This window comes from Aedes albopictus, chromosome 2 (assembly GCF_035046485.1).
Source record: "Aedes albopictus strain Foshan chromosome 2, AalbF5, whole genome shotgun sequence".
NCBI classification, from domain to species: Eukaryota; Metazoa; Arthropoda; class Insecta; order Diptera; family Culicidae; genus Aedes; species Aedes albopictus.
The window spans coordinates 360,322,485-360,341,258 of NC_085137.1; the positions used below are offsets into that span (position 1 = coordinate 360,322,485).

General features: G+C 41.1%; 2 protein-coding genes across 5 annotated transcripts in view; one reads left to right on the top strand and one right to left on the bottom strand.

The window, feature by feature from the left end:
- Positions 1-3,251: 3,251 nt before the first annotated feature.
- On the bottom strand, positions 3,252-4,794 carry LOC109416936 (UPF0046 protein C25E10.12). The gene is made up of 2 exons (XM_062848913.1): positions 4,229-4,794; positions 3,252-4,049 (listed from the first exon to the last, which is right to left on the bottom strand). Exons 1-2 carry the CDS (start codon positions 4,494-4,496, stop codon positions 3,418-3,420), a joined length of 900 nt encoding a protein of 299 aa, XP_062704897.1. The 5' UTR covers positions 4,497-4,794; the 3' UTR covers positions 3,252-3,417.
- A 569-nt stretch (positions 4,795-5,363) lies between these two features.
- LOC109403764 (protein furry) overlaps positions 5,364-18,774 on the top strand; it is a 460,946-nt gene continuing 447,535 nt past the window's right edge. For all 4 annotated transcript variants that reach the window (XM_062852871.1, XM_062852872.1, XM_062852874.1 and 1 more), the window contains exon 1: positions 5,364-5,631. In XM_062852871.1, coding sequence (XP_062708855.1) covers positions 5,505-5,631 — 127 coding nt within the window. In that variant the 5' untranslated portion in view covers positions 5,364-5,504. The remainder of the gene's footprint in view (positions 5,632-18,774) is intronic.

An 18,774-nucleotide genomic window follows, 5' to 3' on the forward strand; every position in this document is an offset into this window, starting at 1 on the left:
AGGCAGAATCAGCAGTTCAACAAACAGTATGGAGCAAAACATCGGTCGTTTGAAGCTGGGATGTAGTTTATGCGGAAATTCGGAACAAGCACTATAGGGCCAAAGGCATCGTTATTGAGCAGAAAGGAAGTGTGGTCTACAATATTCTTCTACAAGACGAAACACGACAAGGTTTGATAAGATCACACACTAACCAGTTACGAAAACGCAAACCGGATGGTAAATGTGAAGCTTCAGCTGAGCAGCCTCTACCGTTACAAGTTCTGTTGAAGGAATTAAGCTGTCCTGATCCTGTTCCAACTGAAAATATTGAAAATCCTGCATCAAGTGGATATTCCCGTAGCCGAGCTCGGAAGTGCAAGAGGTACACGTGTCCTGGACCATGCACAATCTTATAGAAAATTCTACTGATAAATTATCGGAGATTTGTCGTACTCAGGATCAGGTTCAATCAAGAAAACGTACTCTACCCTTTTCCGGAACCTTCAGGCAAGAAGCGGAGACTCCCTTCACATTTTGAGTACTACGATATTTTCTGAATTAGGAAATGTTGGAGCAGTAGAAGCAAACCATGATTTTTAGCCTTAAGTTGAAACTTACAAATACATTCATTCGAACCTAGATTCTAACTACAATCACCAAACAATCAAGTTGAGTTTTACTCAATCATGAAACGCGACGCGAGATAAGACACGACAGTTATAATTCTTACAATCGTCAAATTAATCAAAAAATTACCTCAATGCCGACCGGTTTCGGGCTCTATGCAGCCCATCTACGGGACAATGTCCGACTGATTGCGTTGTTCCAAGTTTGGATAGAGAGAATGCTACTACTGCTGCTGCTGGCAGTTCGTGTCGACGAGATCAAAAAGACTCGACATGATCGTCTAGGATCGTCTTCATTCATCAGCGGTTCTTGGGCATTGCTGATAAACATTGACTCCCATGCGTTTAAGTGGGAAGCTTTCTTCACAGTTTTTACGAGCTTCGCACTTCCCCAATCTATTTCGTGGTCGGTTTCCACCGTATGAGCCGCCACGCTCGATTCGTTGCTTTTCTTAGATGCCACGGCGTTTTTATGTTCCCTTATGCGGACTTTGACTTTCCGGCGGGATTGTCCAATGTAAACCGCCGGACAGTCTTTGCAGGGAATATGACAGACTGCTCGTCAGGTGGAACCTTGTCTTTGAGGTTGCAAAGCAGGTCACGCAAAGTGTTCTCACTTTTGTGGACAATATGTAACCCTTGTCGGTGAAGTGTGGTTTTTATGAGGTTCGTTATTTTCGGGTAGAATGGCAGGCTGACTTTTTACTTCTTTGGTGTCCAGCTGGAGGGTAGTTATACTGTCGCGCTGTGTTTTTCGCTTATGTTTCCGGATGATTTTATCTTCGAAAGACCTGTCGTACCCATTCACTTCGGCTGCTGAATAAATACGGTCTTTCTCTTCTTCAAACTCTTCTTTCGCCATGGGTACGTTGAATAACCGGTGTGCCATAGAGTGGAAAGCGGCTTGCTTCTGGGCACCGAAGTGATTGGAATCCGAAGTAATGTATTATCGGTGGAGGTAGGCTTGCGGTAGATCCCGAATTTCAACGTGCTGTCTTCTTTTCTACTGATCAACAGATCGAGAAAGGGGGTCTCCCTTCCTCTTCCTTCTCTACAGTAAATTTGATCGTGTTGTGTTGGGAGTTTAACATGCTCAACGTTTGATCCAGGTATCGTTCCTTAACCGGAGCAAAAATATCATCAACGTAGCGCCACCAGATCCTGGGAAACAACTTCTTCTTTTGAGCTTCGTTCTCAAAATCGCTCATGAAGAGGTCCGCTAGCAATGGGGACAGCTTGCTACCCATGCTGAGCCCAAAGGTCTGCCTGTAAACGGGACATTGTCCCGTAGATGGGCTGCATCGAGCCCGAAACCGGTCGGCATTAAGGTAATTTTTTAATTAATTTGACGATTGTAAGAACCATAAGTGTCGTGTCTTATCTCGCGTCGCGTTTCGTGAATGTCGTGTTTGTTCTTACGTACACTAAGTACACAAATTGAAAGTTGAGTTTTACTCCCACTACACAATAAAGGCACAGAAAAACAGACGTAACACTTAGAACAAATTATAATATAAATCATCGTCACGAAATCGTAATCGCCCAATACTAATCATGTCGTGTTTGGACAAGCCACCATTAGATGCCGGTAGTGAGCAAACGTCAAGCAGGAGCAAAAACGATGCCAGCGCCGCAACTGGTCAATTGACCAACTACCGAATATTTGAATCAACCGTTAAAACGGTAATCGATGGGAAGCGAGTAGAGTGTGACGTCTGTTTCTCTGTGATAAAGGTATCTGATTCAAATGGAAGAAGTGGACGAAAACGGTCGTTTCGTTGTGAATTTAGGCAATGCACAATTTGGTTTAACAGTAGTGCAGGGAATGGGGTCAAAAACCCAAACCCTATAAAAGAACAGAACAAAATGCAGCGCTATAAACATTTCGAAAAACTAAATTGGTTATGTCATGGAGCTTGTTATCGAGTATATCAAGTTGTGATCGCTTACGTACACTGCGGCGTTATTGTGTTAATATCGTTTTTGAGCTAACTTTACAATCTATCATGGAGTCTAGAATACACTTTTTCTAGAATGGGATGTTCTACTGAATTAATCTTAGCTGTACACATAATTTGGCTTTCCACAAAATATACAAACATAAGCTGTGATTTAAAGTAAGTTTCTGCATCTCATTTTACAAGATAGTAATATCTAGATTGAGTTTAAATAAGGGCGAAAGTAACATGAGAGAGTTCTCTTCATCGACTCTCTCTTCTGCAAATTAAAGTGACAAGATGCAAATTCAATCGAACTTTTTTACACTTGGACGCTAGATTGCATCGCAACCTAGCGATTTATGACCAAAAAGTGCAACTATACTTGCATCTTGTCACTTTAATTTGAAGAAGAAAGAGTCGATGAAGAGAACATATTATGTACTACGTTTAAATCAGCTCGAAATGTTAAAATAATTTGAATTTAGGATAGTTATGTAAACGATTGAAAAATGATTGAGTGTAAAAAACGCTTTGCCTAACAATAAGATAGGGAAACTTACGTATTTTCGGCAGTTTTGTTCTCTTCGTCATTGGTTTTTTTAAGCCTGTTAAACTCAGTGTTGGCCACAAATCCTTCCCAATCAAGCTGAGTTATATGTCCAAATTCCAGGCATTTTGGTCAAAAAAAAAAACCATAAGAACAAACCTGCCGATAATACCCTTCGTCACCCTATATTGTATACTATTTTCTAGATGCGCAAAGCCCCACGCATCATCAATGTGTTATGGCTTCTAGGTCGTGCGAAAGAAACATGTCTGCTACTTATCAAATGTCGATGTACTTAATTAGAAAACCGCCCAGCTTTAGTTTACAGATCATCTTTAGTGCGTCCCTTTGGCAGGGTCACGTCAAACACGATCGGCTGGTTGTTCGGCAGATAGTTGATGTCGCACGTGGATGCATTGATAAAAATGATCTTACCATCCGATGTGATCCCGTAACCCTCGTGCACGTGCCCAAACACGTGGTACTTCGGCTTGACTCGCTGCTGCACGGTCGTCAGCAGTTCCACACACCCCGCCCTCACCCCCGAGCAGCACAGATCACCGTGGCCAACGGGAGGCGTGTGGGTGATCAGAATGTCCAAATTCTCCGGAATTTGCTCCCACTTGTCCAGGCAGTCGCGGCCCCGCTTGACGTTGAAGGCCCACTTGCAGAACTCCGGCTGCCACGGGGTGCCGTAGATTTTCAACCCGTACAGCTCGATCGATTCATCCTGCAGGTACACACAGTTGCTCAGGTATTGTCGAATGTTTTCCGTTTTGACCGCTTCGGCCAGGCTCTCCTTCGAGTTTCCCAGCGTGGGGATTTCGTCCAGCAGAGTGCTGCCGGTCTTCTTGCAACAGGCACTGGCATTCTGGAACGGGTGCGTGAACGTGTGGTCAAAACTGAGCTCGTGGTTACCCGCTATGACCAGCTTGTGCTTGTGTGGTAGTTTTTCTAAAATGGAAAAGAGTTTCGGATTTGAATATTGATGAACATTATTTAGGTGGAAACATTAAGTTCAATACATAGTTTAGTAACTTGACGACGTTCGAAAAGGATTCCCTCCTAAAAGGCCACTGGTATAACAGATAACAAATTCCCGCCCAAAATCAAGCATTCTATTCAATACTCACCCAACCAGTTGTTGAAATCGATGACCTCGTCCAGCTTCCCGCACCGGGTGAAATCGCCCGCATGAATGAACACGTCCCCCTCGGGGATGTCGAACTTGATGTGATGCGTCAGCGAGTGCGTATCGGACATGCAAACCACCCGCACCTTATTGCTGGGAACTTCCGCTCCGGGTGCTTTGGTGTTAATCTTTATCACTCGCTGGGTTTTCGATATTTCCTTCCACGCTCGCGTAGGATCCTCCGTCAGAGGATGGATGTCGATTTTCATGGTCTTGCAGGGAGCACTCGCCGAAATGAACAAACTCCTTCTAGAAAACGCGAATTGATTGCGAAATCGATTAAAAATTGCAAAAATTCTGTTGATGTTATGACGCAAACCGCGATTCTGTCTCTGCGTGTTTACAATCCGATCGATCGTTTGTCAGCCGAAATGCGCACGCAAACAAACGTCCATAGACGACGCTTGCGATGCACCCTGTACTTGACCTTGATGAGCGGCGGGACGCTCGTACACCCGATCAGCTGTTTGCCATTCAATTTTCTCCACCTATTTCGCAAACAGTTCAAATAAATTTCGTCAGTTGCCTACCTAGAGAGAGAGTTTCAAAATTCATAACATTCACTACTCACCGGTGTCCTTCGCACACATTTTCATTCAACTTTCCCGCAACAAAAACACCAATCAGCTGTTTCGTCCCTCCCCCAACCCGTATAAAGTGCATGTTTACCGCTGGACGCCGGTCACAGCCGGCGCGTAGCACTGGGCGATCCCGCTTTTGTTTAGATCTGCTCGAAATTCAACTGGCACCGCGGCGCACTATCTGTCAGTGACGCTGTCGCTTCGCTGTCGCTTCGCTGTCGCTGTCAGGGATGCCACATATACAGATTTTTCTGTAATCATGCAGATTTTCTCGCAGCTTTTCATACAGAATTCTGTATACCAATAATTACAGATTTTTGGAAATTATACAGATTATACAGAGTTTTCTGAAACTTACAGAATTTCAAACAGATTTTCCGCGAAATCTTACAGATTTCATACAGATTTTTGGCAAAACATGGTGATACAGATTATAAAGATTTTTGGAAGGCAAAATACAGATTAAAATGTGGCAACACTGGTCGCTGTCTGCGGTCTGTCACTGTCTAACGGGAAATCGCGAAAAATCGTAAAATTTCTTTTGTTGATATCGATCGTGCGTCGCGTAAAAAAAGTGAAAATTCGAGTGTTTTTCCGGGTGATTTCGGTTCGCGGCCGGTTCCAAACGGCACCACCATGCAGCGGTCCATCGGGGACGATTCGGAAGGTGGTGAAAACGGGGAGGATCTGGCGCTGGACGGCAATCCCACAGTCGCAGTCGGAGGAGGTTTGTTTGCTGGGAGCAGCAGTAGCACCAATTCGGGTGAGTAGGAGTTTTCCAGCAGCAGCAGGAGCAGCGATAAAGTGGGAGGATGTCGTTTTATTTTTGGAAATTGTTGACGATTGGACGCAATTTGTTGATTTTTGCATACGGAATCGTAATGGACTGGGCGAAAGGCTAGCGAAGGCAGCCGAATTTGATTAAGAATTTAACAATTTTAGCACCCGACAGCGACAGACACAAATCGGGGGTGGAGCACTTATTGTTGTTGTTTTTTTGAGACACAACATTGCAAAACGAAATAGGTAATCATTAAATTTGTGTGATTTTCAATTTACTGCAAGCTTCTTTTTGATTTTTCGTTCTGATAGAGCATTATTTTGGGGTGGACTACTTCTGCATCTTCATGGCGGGATTTTGGGTCTAATAAAAACTCTCAGATAAAAACCTAATCGCAAACGGAGCCTGGGGCACCCTCCATAATATTTAGCCCTTATGCTTACCCAAGCAATAGCGCAGTGGACCTTTTGTTTCTCAGAGACAATGAACTGCCCTTCTTTAGTCTCAAAATTGAGGCTGAATGAGGGCAAGATTATTATTTATTATTTTGAATTTTGGCCTATATGGTTTGGCATTATGTTATTTACACAGTGTATTCTGTGTATCCTTGCCTTTGGCGTCTTCCAATCGATACCGATCTGGTCTTACTGTCGCTGTTCTTGTTTGTGCAGTGATTATAGAGAGTTTAATCTTGCGTAGTTTGGGTAGTGGCTACGGGTAATATACAACATTAGCTCGATAAGTGACTGCTGTTTAACTGGGCGCTCGATAACTGGGCCAAAGTCCAGTTAAAAAACAGTTGTTTGTCAAAAATAAACGAAATTTAACCTCACATTTTGCAAATCAGTAAACAAAACAAAATTTAACAATAGCCTCCTGCTCCGGGAGCTCGGTCCAGTTATCGAGCGGCGCTCGCTAACTAAACTGTCGTCAAAGCCCAGTTATCGAGCGGAAGCTGTAGCTCAGATCAATCTTCAGCATAAAACAATAGCAACGATCAATCTTCGCAGACTTACACTAAATAGTAGAAGTAGCTTTAGTCCGAGAACCTCACTTTCGTAATCTATCTAAGAAACTTTGTACATCCAGCGTTTGCATATTTCAGCAAACATTGTATGGCAAACTCGCTTGTCATGTCATGTGTGCATGTCAACAACGCAATCGTTACTACACTCATATCTGAAATAACCACCAGAGATGTGTATGTGCTATTTCATTTGATGTATCTGTTGGAGACCTGGAAATACATCTATTGTTCGGTTTATTTACCGCATGATGAAGCATTCCCTCCGATGCTTTCAAACAAGTTATCGCATAATGCACTTCAAAAGGCCTTCCGCTGATTGTTGGCAGTGCAGTGATGCTAATGCTTATAGACATTAACTTGAGAGGCTCCAGTTTGATGGAATATTCAAGTGGTACAGATCTTGGGTTGGGTCTCCAGTTAGCCTAGTGGTTAAGGCTAAAGATTGCCAATCCGGAGACGGCGGGTTCGATTTCCGTTCCGGTCGGGACAATTTTCTCGACTCCCTGGGCATAGTGTATCATTGTGCTTGCCTCACAAGATACAAATTCATGCAGTGGCAGGCAAAGGAGAAGCCCTTCGATTAATATCTGCGGAAATGCTCAAAGAACACTAAGTTGAAGCGAGGCAGGCCAAGTCCCAGTGGGAACGTAGAGCCACAAAGATAAAGAAGAAGAAGATCTTGGGTTACTCAACAAAGGCAACCGTCCGACCTTCATGGAATCTACCAGAGAGGAAGTGTTGACATGACGCTTTGCTCTAGTAGAGTTGGTCACGTGTTGATCAATTGGCATATGTTAAATCTTTATTTGATCATCGCTACACTTGAATGTTACTTCGCAAACTTTGCGTTTCAAGAATCTGGTCAATCAACTGGGATCTCTTCAAAGATTTGGTTGCGGCCAAATTTCATGGATACTCGTTATCCATTATGGAACTCCAAGTGATTTAGATGATGCCGTTGATACTATAACGGCCTTTATCATGGAAGCTTTTGAAGAAGCTAGAGCCCTCTACGGTCTGTGAAGACCACAAGTGGAACCCCTTGGAGGAACTCTGATCTGGTCAAGCTCAGGAAACAATGAAGAAAGAGTTTGAACCGGCGACGTTCGGTTGTATCGGAGCCTTTCAAATCGGCTCGCAAGGCCTATCAGAAAGCTCTTCGGTCTGCTGAAGGATCCGGCTGGAAAAACCTCGGCTGTTCGGGCTCGAATGATGTTGATCATCAATATTAATGTCTATTCCCGATCAGCCTAGATAGCCGTGTAGTGGCGGTAGCAATTCCCTCAACTGGCTAAAAATATCACTACGGATTGCCTATCCGGGATGAACCTGCCTACGGCAAAAAATCCCCGGATAAAGAGATAAAAAAAAAAACTACGGATTGCCTGTTTCGGTGGTAAAAGTCCACCAAACGAGCGGCCCCTAATTAATGGTGTCAAGCATACCGTGCCTAGGAATGGATAGCTAGGGGGGTCTAATAAAAACCTTACCGTTAACGGTGCCTGTGGAGTACCAGGGCCCCCTCCACAGTATTTTGCCCTTACTGTGTTAAACGGAGCAATGACGCAGTGGACTTTATTTTTCTCCTAGTAAAAAAATGATAAAAATCATGAAAATTATTCAAACAAATCTTCACCTCGCGAAGGGTGTTTCAGCTGTACTCAGCAGAAGATTTATTAGAGAACAGTTAGACGTGGGCTCAATCCTAGAGCCCTGAATAAATAGTGGAAGGGTAATGGATTGCTCTTTGCAGAATTGTAGTATCTTGTATGACGAAAGTCAGTCCAATCCAAGAACAGCCATTTTAGTAAGTAGGAGAACACAATTTGTCCCTATTACTGAGTTCATTACAAGAGACATTGTTGCGATTAAAATGGAGATCCCAACAATCCAATGAAAAACTGAGATATGCATTGCTTCTGCATATTTTACAGGAGACTTTGATGGACATATTTTACAGGAGAATTTGTAATAGGGTGCGATGCAAATGCCCATCATACCATATGGAGCAGTACTTATATTAATAAAAGAGGTGAGGATCTCCTGAATTACATTTCGTCTAATAACATAGACATATGCAACAAAGGGGATCCTCCAACTTTTATTAATGCTATTCGACAGAAAGTTTTAGATCTTACGCTTTGCAGTTATCTGCTATCAGATAAGATTGTGAACTGGCATGTTTCTGATGAGGAATCATTGTCAGACCATAAACATATCAGGTTCGATAATGAAGCCGGATCAAATTTAATTGAAAGCTACAGAAACCCAAAGGAAACGAACTGGGACCTCTACCGCTTTTATTTCATGAATGGAAATTCATATAAGGGTGAGCAGATATTGTGCGTTTCACAGCTGGAAAATGCCTCTGATGAGATTATTGATGAAATGATCTCATCATATCATGCTAGCTGCCCAATCCAACAGAGGTCATCTAACAGGGATATCCCTTGGTGGAATGATAAGCTGACAGAACTGGGGAAGAAATCTAGACGGTTATTCAATAGAGCAAAAGTAACATCTGATTGGGTTCAGTATAAACAAGCCCTTACAGAATACAACAGAGAATTGAGGCTAGCCAAACGGAAGGACTGGAGACGGGTATGTGAAGACATCAATAAGGCTCCAAGGCTTCATAAAGCCCTTTCAAAAGATCATTCAAATGATCTTGGAAGTCTTAACAAAGAAGATCGCAGTTTTACTGTTGATTCTTCTCAAACATTGGAAGTAATGATGAGAACTCACTTCCAAGAGTCGATTCCTTATTCGGATGAAGAACAGGACTCAGATAAGGCAAGACATGCATGGTCGACCAATGCCTATCGAAAAGCTTGTGATATCTCCGCACCGTCGAGGGTCGAATGGGCAGTGAGTTCTTTTCAGCCTTTCAAATCTGCCGGGGAAGATGGAATTTTCTCAGCTTTACTTCAGCATGGAAAAGAGGCGATTTGTCCGCTCTTAACCGAAATAATCAGGGCCTGTATTACTATAACTTACATACCTAACCCGACGTCTCCACTGGACAGTTCCCTGCCTTTAAAAGCGGTGATAAGCGAAACATTGAAAACTATCGTGGCATCACATCTTTATGCGCTGGGTCTAAACTTTTTGAAATCATGATTGGAGGAAGCCTTTTCGAAAGTGTTAAGCATTACATTTCGCCGGATCAGCATGGATTCTTCCCCGGACGATCCACCTCGACCAATCTGATTGAATTCACCTCACACTGTGTTCGGTGCATGGAGAAAGGATTTCAGATTGATACGGTGTACACGGACCTAAAGGCGGCTTTCGATCGGGTAAATCATCCAGCACTATTGAATAAATTGGAACACTTGGGTGCTTCATCGAGATTCGTTCAATGGCTGAAGTCATATCTGGTTGGTCGACGTTTGAACGTGAGGGTTGGTGCTTATGTCTCTGCTTCTTTCACAAACCCCTCAGGAGTACCACAAGGAAGTAATCTGGGGCCGCTGCTCTTTGCAATATTTTTCAATGACGTCTGCTTCGTTCTACCTGAAGGTTGTAGGCTAATTTATGCCGATGATCTTAAGATATTCATAGCTGTGAAATCAATTGATGACTGCAGAGAACTTCAACGGATAGTGGATATGTTTGTGGATTGGTGCAAACGCAACTCTTTGACCATCAGCGTACGGAAATGTAAGGTTATCTCATTTAGCAGAAAAGTACAACCGTTAACATGGAACTACACGATGAAAGGCGAAACGCTACAGAGGGTGAATACTGTAAAGGACTTAGGCGTACTCCTGGATGCAAAACTACATTTCACCGAGCACTACACGAACATCCTGTCTAAAGCCAACCGGAATCTGGGAATGATCTTCAAATTCAGCAAGGAATTTAGAGATCCATATTGTCTTAGGTCTCTGTATTACTCGTTAGTGAGGTCAATTCTAGAATCTGCTGCTGTTGTTTGGGCCCCTACTGCGGTTGTTTGGATTAATAGGATTGGAAGCGTTCAGCGAAAATTCATCAGATTTGCTCTGAGAACCTTGCCATGGAACAATCCTGCTGAACTCCCGCCATACTCTGACCGCTGTCAGTTAATAGGTATGGCATCTCTAGAGAAAAGGAGGAACCTAATGAAGACAATGTTTATGGCCAAACTCTTGAAAGGCGAAATCGATGCACCGAACATCCTTTCTCGTTTGAATTTCAATGTTCCTGCAAGAACTTTAAGAAATACTAACTTTCTGCGGCTTGACTATCACCGTACGGATTACGGACAGAATGAGCCGATAAGGGCCATGTGCATGTTGTTCAACGAAAGTTACCATTTGTTTGATTTTAATCTTTCGACCACTACTTTTAAGAACAGACTAATTCGTGATGGCCCTATTTGATAATGTTAAATGTAGCTTTAGATAGTTGGCGTTTCATGTAGACTCAATGGTGTCCGATGGAAGTTAGGTTCAAATACAAATACAAATACAAATGTCTTGCCATTTTGCTGGACAGATGTGTCATGACAGAAATGTTCTCTCGCTGTTTGCATGGAAAGCAGCGGTGTTGATCATTTCTGTTACGTTTTCTCTTTCTGGCAGCAAAATGGCAAGACATTTCTGTCTAGTGGAGACGTGGGGTAAGGCGTGGTGTAAGGTTCGTGTTGTTTTTATCCTAAAAGCTAGCAAACGGGACAAAACAACTCCAAAAGCACTCAGACCCATAAGCTTTTCTTGTGTTCTGTTAAAGACTATGGAGAAAAAAGTGGATGACTTTGTCAAGTCTATCGGCTTAGTAAAAATGCCTCTAAGCAAATCAGGCCGAACATTTCAATAGGTCCTATCTGCATTTGAGAGTCTCTCTTTATTCACTTTCTCTTTCAATTATTGCAATGTAATGGTAAACTTTTCAACTACTTTTGCAGTACAAATCAAAAGACGATTGATTTGACCATCGTTCTATGCAAGGAGATAATCATAATTCAAATGAACAGCTGAGATATCAAAGAAAGAGAGAGAAACCAAAGAGAGCCTCTCTTCTGCAGATAGGACCTTTAGACATGTTTGGCCTGAAATGTTAATTTGCTTATCAAACAGGCAAATCAACCATAACAGCGCTACAGTCGTTAGTCAGTAAAGTTGAGAAATCGTTTCAAGCCAACGAAATAGCCTTGGTTGCTTTTCTCGACATTGAAGGAGCATTCGATAACGCATCCTACAGCTCAATGTGTTCAGCAATGGAAGCAAGGGGCTTGGATAAATGCATTATCGAATGGATAATATCGATGCTTAAAGATCGAGAGATCTCTTCCGTTCTTGGAGGAGCGCAACTGTCAGTAAGATCTGTGAAGGGCTGTCCTCAAAGAGGAGTACTATCGCCCTTATTATGGTCTTTGGTAGTGGACGAACTTCTCAAAAAACTCATCAATAAAGGTTATGGGGTTATTGGATACGCAGATGATGTAGCTCTTCTGATACGTGGAACATATGACGACACGATATCCAGCTGGCTACAATCAGCGTTGAATGTTACCCTCAAATGGTGCCGAGAGGAGAGATTAAACGTAAACCCTTCAAAAACTGTAATTGTATCTAGAATGTTGATAATAAATCTTACTAAACCTTCTTTAAATGGAGTTCAAATTCAGTTCTCGGAAGAAGTTATACATCTTGGGGTAACTTTGGACAAAAGACTGAATTGGAGTTCACATTTAAATAATGTTTTAAGCAAGGGTACGAATGCCCTTTGGGTCTGCAGCAAAGCCAAGAAAAACCTGGGGTCTTAGACCTAACATGATTCACTGGATATATGCTGCAATAGTCCGGCCTAAGATTACTTATGCTTCACTAGTTTGGTGGTCCATAACAAATGAGGACCTCTCAAAAGAACAAATAACATAACAAATGAGGACCTCTCAAAAGAAGCTAAGTAAGCTACAAAGACTTGCTTGTATACCTATGACCAGAGCCGTAGCGTAGTCCCATGGCGCCCTTGGCAAGCATCCAGGTTGGTGCCCCGCGACATTGTTAATTTTCTAAGTTCGTAGTATTCATTTTTTTTTTTTCAAAGTTTCTTTAAAAGTTGCACGTAGTGTTTCTAAGAAAAAAATCCCCTCGTTTTTTTTGTTTTCTTATAATGTTTTTCATTCGTGTATTTTTCTAGGAATTTCAATAGGAGTTACCTAACAATTTTCCGTAGTTGATTTCTTTTATACGAGTATAAGTACGAACATTACAGATTTATAACATAAATGATTCATAATTTTCTTCAGCAAATCTTACAGTATTTTTTGAATTTTGTTTCTGGATTTTTCAAGTGAATTTTGTTTTCAAATAGTTATTTATGTAACGAGTTGCAAAAAGTTGATTTTTTAAGCACGAGTCGTACATTTATCCAACGAGGCTTGGCAAGTTGGATAAATACGAAAAGTGCTGAAAAAATCGAGTTTTGCAACGAGTTCCATACAAAATTTTATGCAATGATAAGCATTTCAGTTGCATAATGAACCAGTTCGGAAAAATTGGCCATTATGATATCAAAACGGATTACATAAAATATAAATTATGATACTGAATTGCATAAAATACTTAATTGAGTTTTAGGGGTTTTCAGGAATCCTCAAGATGTATTTTATAAATTTTAGGCAATTAGTTTAATATTCTCCACTAAAATTTCCCAATAAATTCCCCAAAGATGCGTTCTGAAATTTTTAAAAAATATTTCTCAAGAGATCTGTAAGAAAATGTCCAGTAATCATTAGACAAACCATGGACATGGTTGATTGATTATCAGGAGGAATTTCTAAAGGAACCTCTACATCAGTTTTTGTTGAAATCTCTGGAAGAATTCCCGCTGGAATCACAGGAACAAATTATGCTAGAATCTCTGGAGGAATTCCTGCAGAAATTTCCGGAGGAATACTTGATGAAAATCCGGGAGAAATTTCAGCAAGAATTCCAAATGGAATTCATGAACTTACTCTTGAAGGAATTGCAGGAGCTGTTCGTGAAGAAATACTTGATGGAATTTTAGAATTTGTAGAGAATCACTTTTGGAAGAATTTCTGAAAGAAATCTTGAAAAGAATCCCTGAAAAGGTTTCTTGAGGAATCTTTGGGGAATTAAAAAAATCCCTAGAAGATTTTATGAAGAAATCCTAGGAAGAAGTTCTGAAAGAATCCACGGAAGGCTTCCAAAATTAACCTTAAGCAAAATTTTGAATGAAATCAATGGCAGATTTACCTGGAAATACCTGGAGAAATTCCTGAATGAATTCCAAACTTATGATTTTCTGGTATCAATGGAAGGGTTTTTAGGCACCTAAGAGATATTTTTGCAGGAATCACTATACGAATTCCAAAGAAAGTTTTGACATTCTGAAGAAATTATGGAAGATTATTCAATGAAATCCTTGGAAGAATCCTTTCACTAATTTCTGAATAAACTTCTAGATAACTTCCTGAAAGCCTCCCTGGAAAAATTTCTAAAGAAATTTAGAAACTTCTTCGAGATATTTTAAGAAAAATCTTCAGAAAAATTTATGATTTGAAATTTGTTTTAAAGAATCCCTGAGGGAGTTTCTGAAAGAATTTCTAAATATATTTCTGATACAGTGTTTTTTCAGTTTTATCACGGTTAAAAAAAAATTAAAGTGATGTAAACGAAACCGTGAATTTGGCGGAACGAGTAATAAATTCAACTTTTTTATTTAAAATCGTTCAGCTGCAAAATATATGAGTCGTAGCTCATATTTTTTAACTGTTTTTGTGGACTGAACAATGCTGCATTGATTTTATATTGATTTCGGAATATTTTAGAACAAGTGTGATAAAAACGAAATGAGAACCGTGATACAATCGAATTGGAAACCGTGAATTTGGGCGAGTAGTGATAAAAACGACTAGTGATGAAACCGAAACGCCACTGTATATTTTTTGAAAGATTTTCTGAAGAAAAAAAAATCCAAACAAATACCAGGTGGAATTTATGAAGAAATTCCTAGAATAATAAATTTGTTTCGGGGAAATGGAAATTAAAAAAAAATACTCACTGGTAGTTTTTTGGATAAAATCAGCTTGAAAGATTTCTGCTAGATTTGCTAGTTTAAAAGTTTAAGCCCAAAGGAACATTTACTGGAAATAAAAATTGGTTGAACTTAAAGAGCATTAGGAAATTTTAGAAAGAAACATTCACTAGACTTTCGAAAGCTTATTGATTTTCTTTTGCTCATTAAAGAACTAAAATAGCTTCTCAAAACAAAAAATCACATTCTTAAAATCGTCTAAAGAAATCTAAATTTTTGAGAATACGGAAGGACTTAAAACACATGATCAATCTTAGATACTGTAAATAATTGAATCTAATTGACAAAATTCAAGAAAACAACAACATCATCCTGTTTCCTTCTAGCCTTAGGCCTTTTCGGCGCCCCTCTGAAGCTGGCGCCCTTGGCGGGGGCCAACCTGGCCAACCGCACGCTACGGCTCTGCCTATGACAGGAGCAATGAAAAGTACTCCATCAGTTGATTTGGATGCCCTTCTCAATGTACTGCCATTGCATCAATTTGTTAAACTACAAGCGGCAAAAAGTGCCCTGCAGTTTATACGTTACAATAAAGTCCTAGACGGGGATCTTGTTGGACATTTGAGGATCACCAAAGACTTTAAATTAAACATGGACATGAAAACAGTAGAAGATTGGATGATAACGAAGACCAACTATGATGTTCCCTTCCAAGTGGTGAAACCAAACCGCTATGTTTGGGATGCTGGTGGGCCAAGTTTACGTCCAGGTTCTATTGTATTTTATACTGATGGGTCCAAAATGGGAGAAAATACTGGAGCTGGTGTTTTTGGCCCTGGTATCAGTAAGGCTATACCAATGGGATGCAGTCCCACTGTATTTCAAGCGGAAGCTCAAGCCATTCTAGAGTGTGCCAACATTTGTCTGAAAAGAAATTATAGGTTTGCCAAGATCTGTATTTTTTCGGACAGTCAGGCGGCTTTAAATGCGCTAAGAGCTTTCACTTGTCAATCAAAGCTAGTGTGGGAATGCATTATAAGGCATTTTATGAGACGTTTCAAATCAGCTGTTTTTTGAATGTTTACCAGTTTTGAAGTCCAACCGGTGGGCCCATTTATTTACATTTTCGCTAGCATAACATGTGATACGGGCCCATTCAATAAACGGGGTTCATTTATCTGCAAAAATGCGTCAATCCGCCCACTATAATTAATATCCGTAGACCGTGGGGATGTTTTTTTCATCTGCTAGTGACATCATACAGCTCGGGGGATTCATACATGCCGCATTAGAAACCTGAAGCAGTTGGCCAATAGGAACGAGGTAACTTTATACTTGGTGCCCGGTCATTGTGGAATTCTGGGGAATTAAAACGCCGACAATTTAGCCAGACAGAGTGCGGCATCAATCTTTGTAGGCCCTGAATCTTTCTGTGGAGTTCCTGAGTGTACGCTTCGGATGAAATTAAAAACTTGGGAAATGTCCACGGTAGAATCTAATTAGAATGCCACGGATACATCCAAGCAAGTGAAAAGGTTCATAAAACCCAGTGCAGAGAAAGCCAGGTCCATATTGAATCTAAACAAAAGAGATTTCAGGCTTAATTACTGGTCTGATGACTGGCCACTGCCCGAGTAAATATCATCTATGTAAGATTGAAAAAAATCCAATCCTCCGAGTGTCGTCTGTCAAACGGAAAACGAAACTGCCGAGCACATCCGAACAATTTCCACAAAATTGGTCATAACTCACGAACGGAAAAAAACCACATCTTTAAAATTTTACAGAATATAGCTTATAAAATTTCCTTTTAAAATTATTTTTTTTTTTGAATTTTTCCGGACTTCCTAAATAGTTTTTTCTGAATTTTCCAACCGATTTTCCTCAACAGTGCAAAATTTTGTGGCAAACAATTTCCATTTAGTATTTTTTTTTACTTGCTGAGAAAATTTGCTTACGGTTTCACAAAATATATGTATATTGTGTCTACAATTCGTAACGTAGAAGTGGCTCAAGACTACGCGCAGCAGTTAGCAGTGGCCAGTGCCGGATTTAGGCTTCGGGGGGCCCGGGGCAGACTTAATAAAGTGGGCCCCTAAAAACAAAATTTTGAATATGTCAACTATAAAAATGCAAATAAATATATTTGATTTTTAACTTGTAATAATGTAAGTTGGAAAAGTGAGTATGAATAAACTGCGCCAATTGTCATAAGACAAAATGGCTAATATACTACATTTTTTTAAATATAATGAGATGAAAACCCAAGCCATACTAATCCAGAGTCATGTAGTTTCATTGAAATTAGCACATACATTTGATGTTATTATGGTTTGAAAACGTTGATTGTCTTCAGTTTCAAGCGCTGTCTTGTAAAGGTAGTGACAAAAACGGAAAAAAAATCAAAAAATTTTCAGGAAATTAGGCTGTTAGAGATCATTGAACATCAAAACAGAGATTGATTAGCGTCAAATAGACGAAAATAAGGTTTGAAGTTGAAAAACATTTTCGCATTTTTTACTGCCACATAGGGTACTGGTTAACTTCATAAGCATGTGGCTCCCATTTTCATCCTACGAAAAACAAAGGGTTCAATCCTGTTTGTTTTGTATATTATTTTTGTATTTTTTTTGTTGGAAGTGAGCACGCATGAAAACAAAAAGAACGGAATAGATCGGTGCCGTTATCGCTTGTTTTCGAATAGGATGAATATGGGAGCGTGAGATTAATGATAGCACTCATACCCTACTATAATCGAAAGAGCAAAGTATGTTTCCACCAAACATTATGAAACATAGGATTTTGATATAAAATAATCAAAAATTATGAAACTTTTCAAGTGAAAATTTAGGTTATGAAATAATCTGAAAGCCTTAAAAGAACCCATTTATAACAGCTCTAGGACATCTATAAAATTTAATCGTCTGTTAAAGTGCATTTTATATATTTTTTTTGAACTAAATATACAGTGCTTCAGGATTCTTGAGGGGCCCCCCTAATCGGGGGGCCCGGGGCATTTGCCCCCTTTGCCCCCCCTTAAATCCGGGCCTGGCAGTGGCCCTACCAACGGAAGAGCAGCTTGGCGCAGCTACACTTGAAGATGGCTGGAGGGACATCCGATCCGCCATAGGTAGTACCTCGGCTACAGCACTAGGCTTCGCGACTCCGAATCACAGAAACGACTGGTACGACAGCGAATGTGAACAGTTGAAAAACGAGAAGAATGCAGCATGGGCGAGAATGCTGCAACACCGTACGAGAGCGAATGAGGCACGTTACAAACAGGCGCGGAACAGGCAGAACTCAGTCTTCCGGGTGAAGAAGCGCCAGCAGGAAGAACGAGATCGCGAAGCGATGGAAGAGCTGTACCGCGCTAAGGAAACACGAAAGTTCTACGAGAAGCTGAACCGCTTGCGTAGAGGCTTTGTGCTACAAGCCGACATGTGCCGAGATAATCACGGGAATATTCTCACGAGCGAGCGTGAGGTGGTCGAGAGGTGGCGGCAGCATTACGATGAGCACCTCAATGGCGACGTTGCAAGTACCGAAGGTGGCGTGGTAACAGATCTAGGAGTATGTGCACAGGACGAAAGACTTTCGGCCCCTGACCTTCAAGAGATTGAGGAGGAGGTTGGCCGGTTGAAAAACAACAAAGCCGCTGGAGCAGATCAACTACCAAGCGAGCATCTAAAATACGGTGGAGAAGCACTGGTGATAGCACTACACTGGGTCATTACCAAGATTTGGGAGGAGGAAGTACTACCGGAGGAATGGATGGAAGGTATCGTGTGTCCCATCTACAAAAAGGGCGACAAGTTGGATTGCGGGAACTACCGTGCGATCACACTACTGAGCGCTGCCTACAAGATACTCTCCCAAATTTTATGCCGCCGTCTATCACCGATTGCAAGAGAGTTCGTGGGGCAATATCAGGCTGGATTCATGGGTGAACGCGCTACAACGGACCAGATGTTCGCCATCCGCCAGGTGTTGCAGAAATGCCGCGAATACAACGTGCCCACACATCACTTGTTCATCGATTTCAAATCGGCGTATGATACAATCGATCGAGAACAGCTATGGCAGATTATGCACGAATACGGATTCCC

Bases quoted from the DNA above. Each gene is read 5' to 3' on its own strand.
- LOC109416936 (XM_062848913.1), bottom strand. From the start codon at position 4,496: ATGAAAATCGACATCCATCCTCTGACGGAGGATCCTACGCGAGCGTGG. The intron at 4,050-4,228 runs GTGAGTATTGAA...TTTCCATTTTAG, and splicing joins CGATTTCAACAACTGGTTGG to AAAAACTACCACACAAGCAC.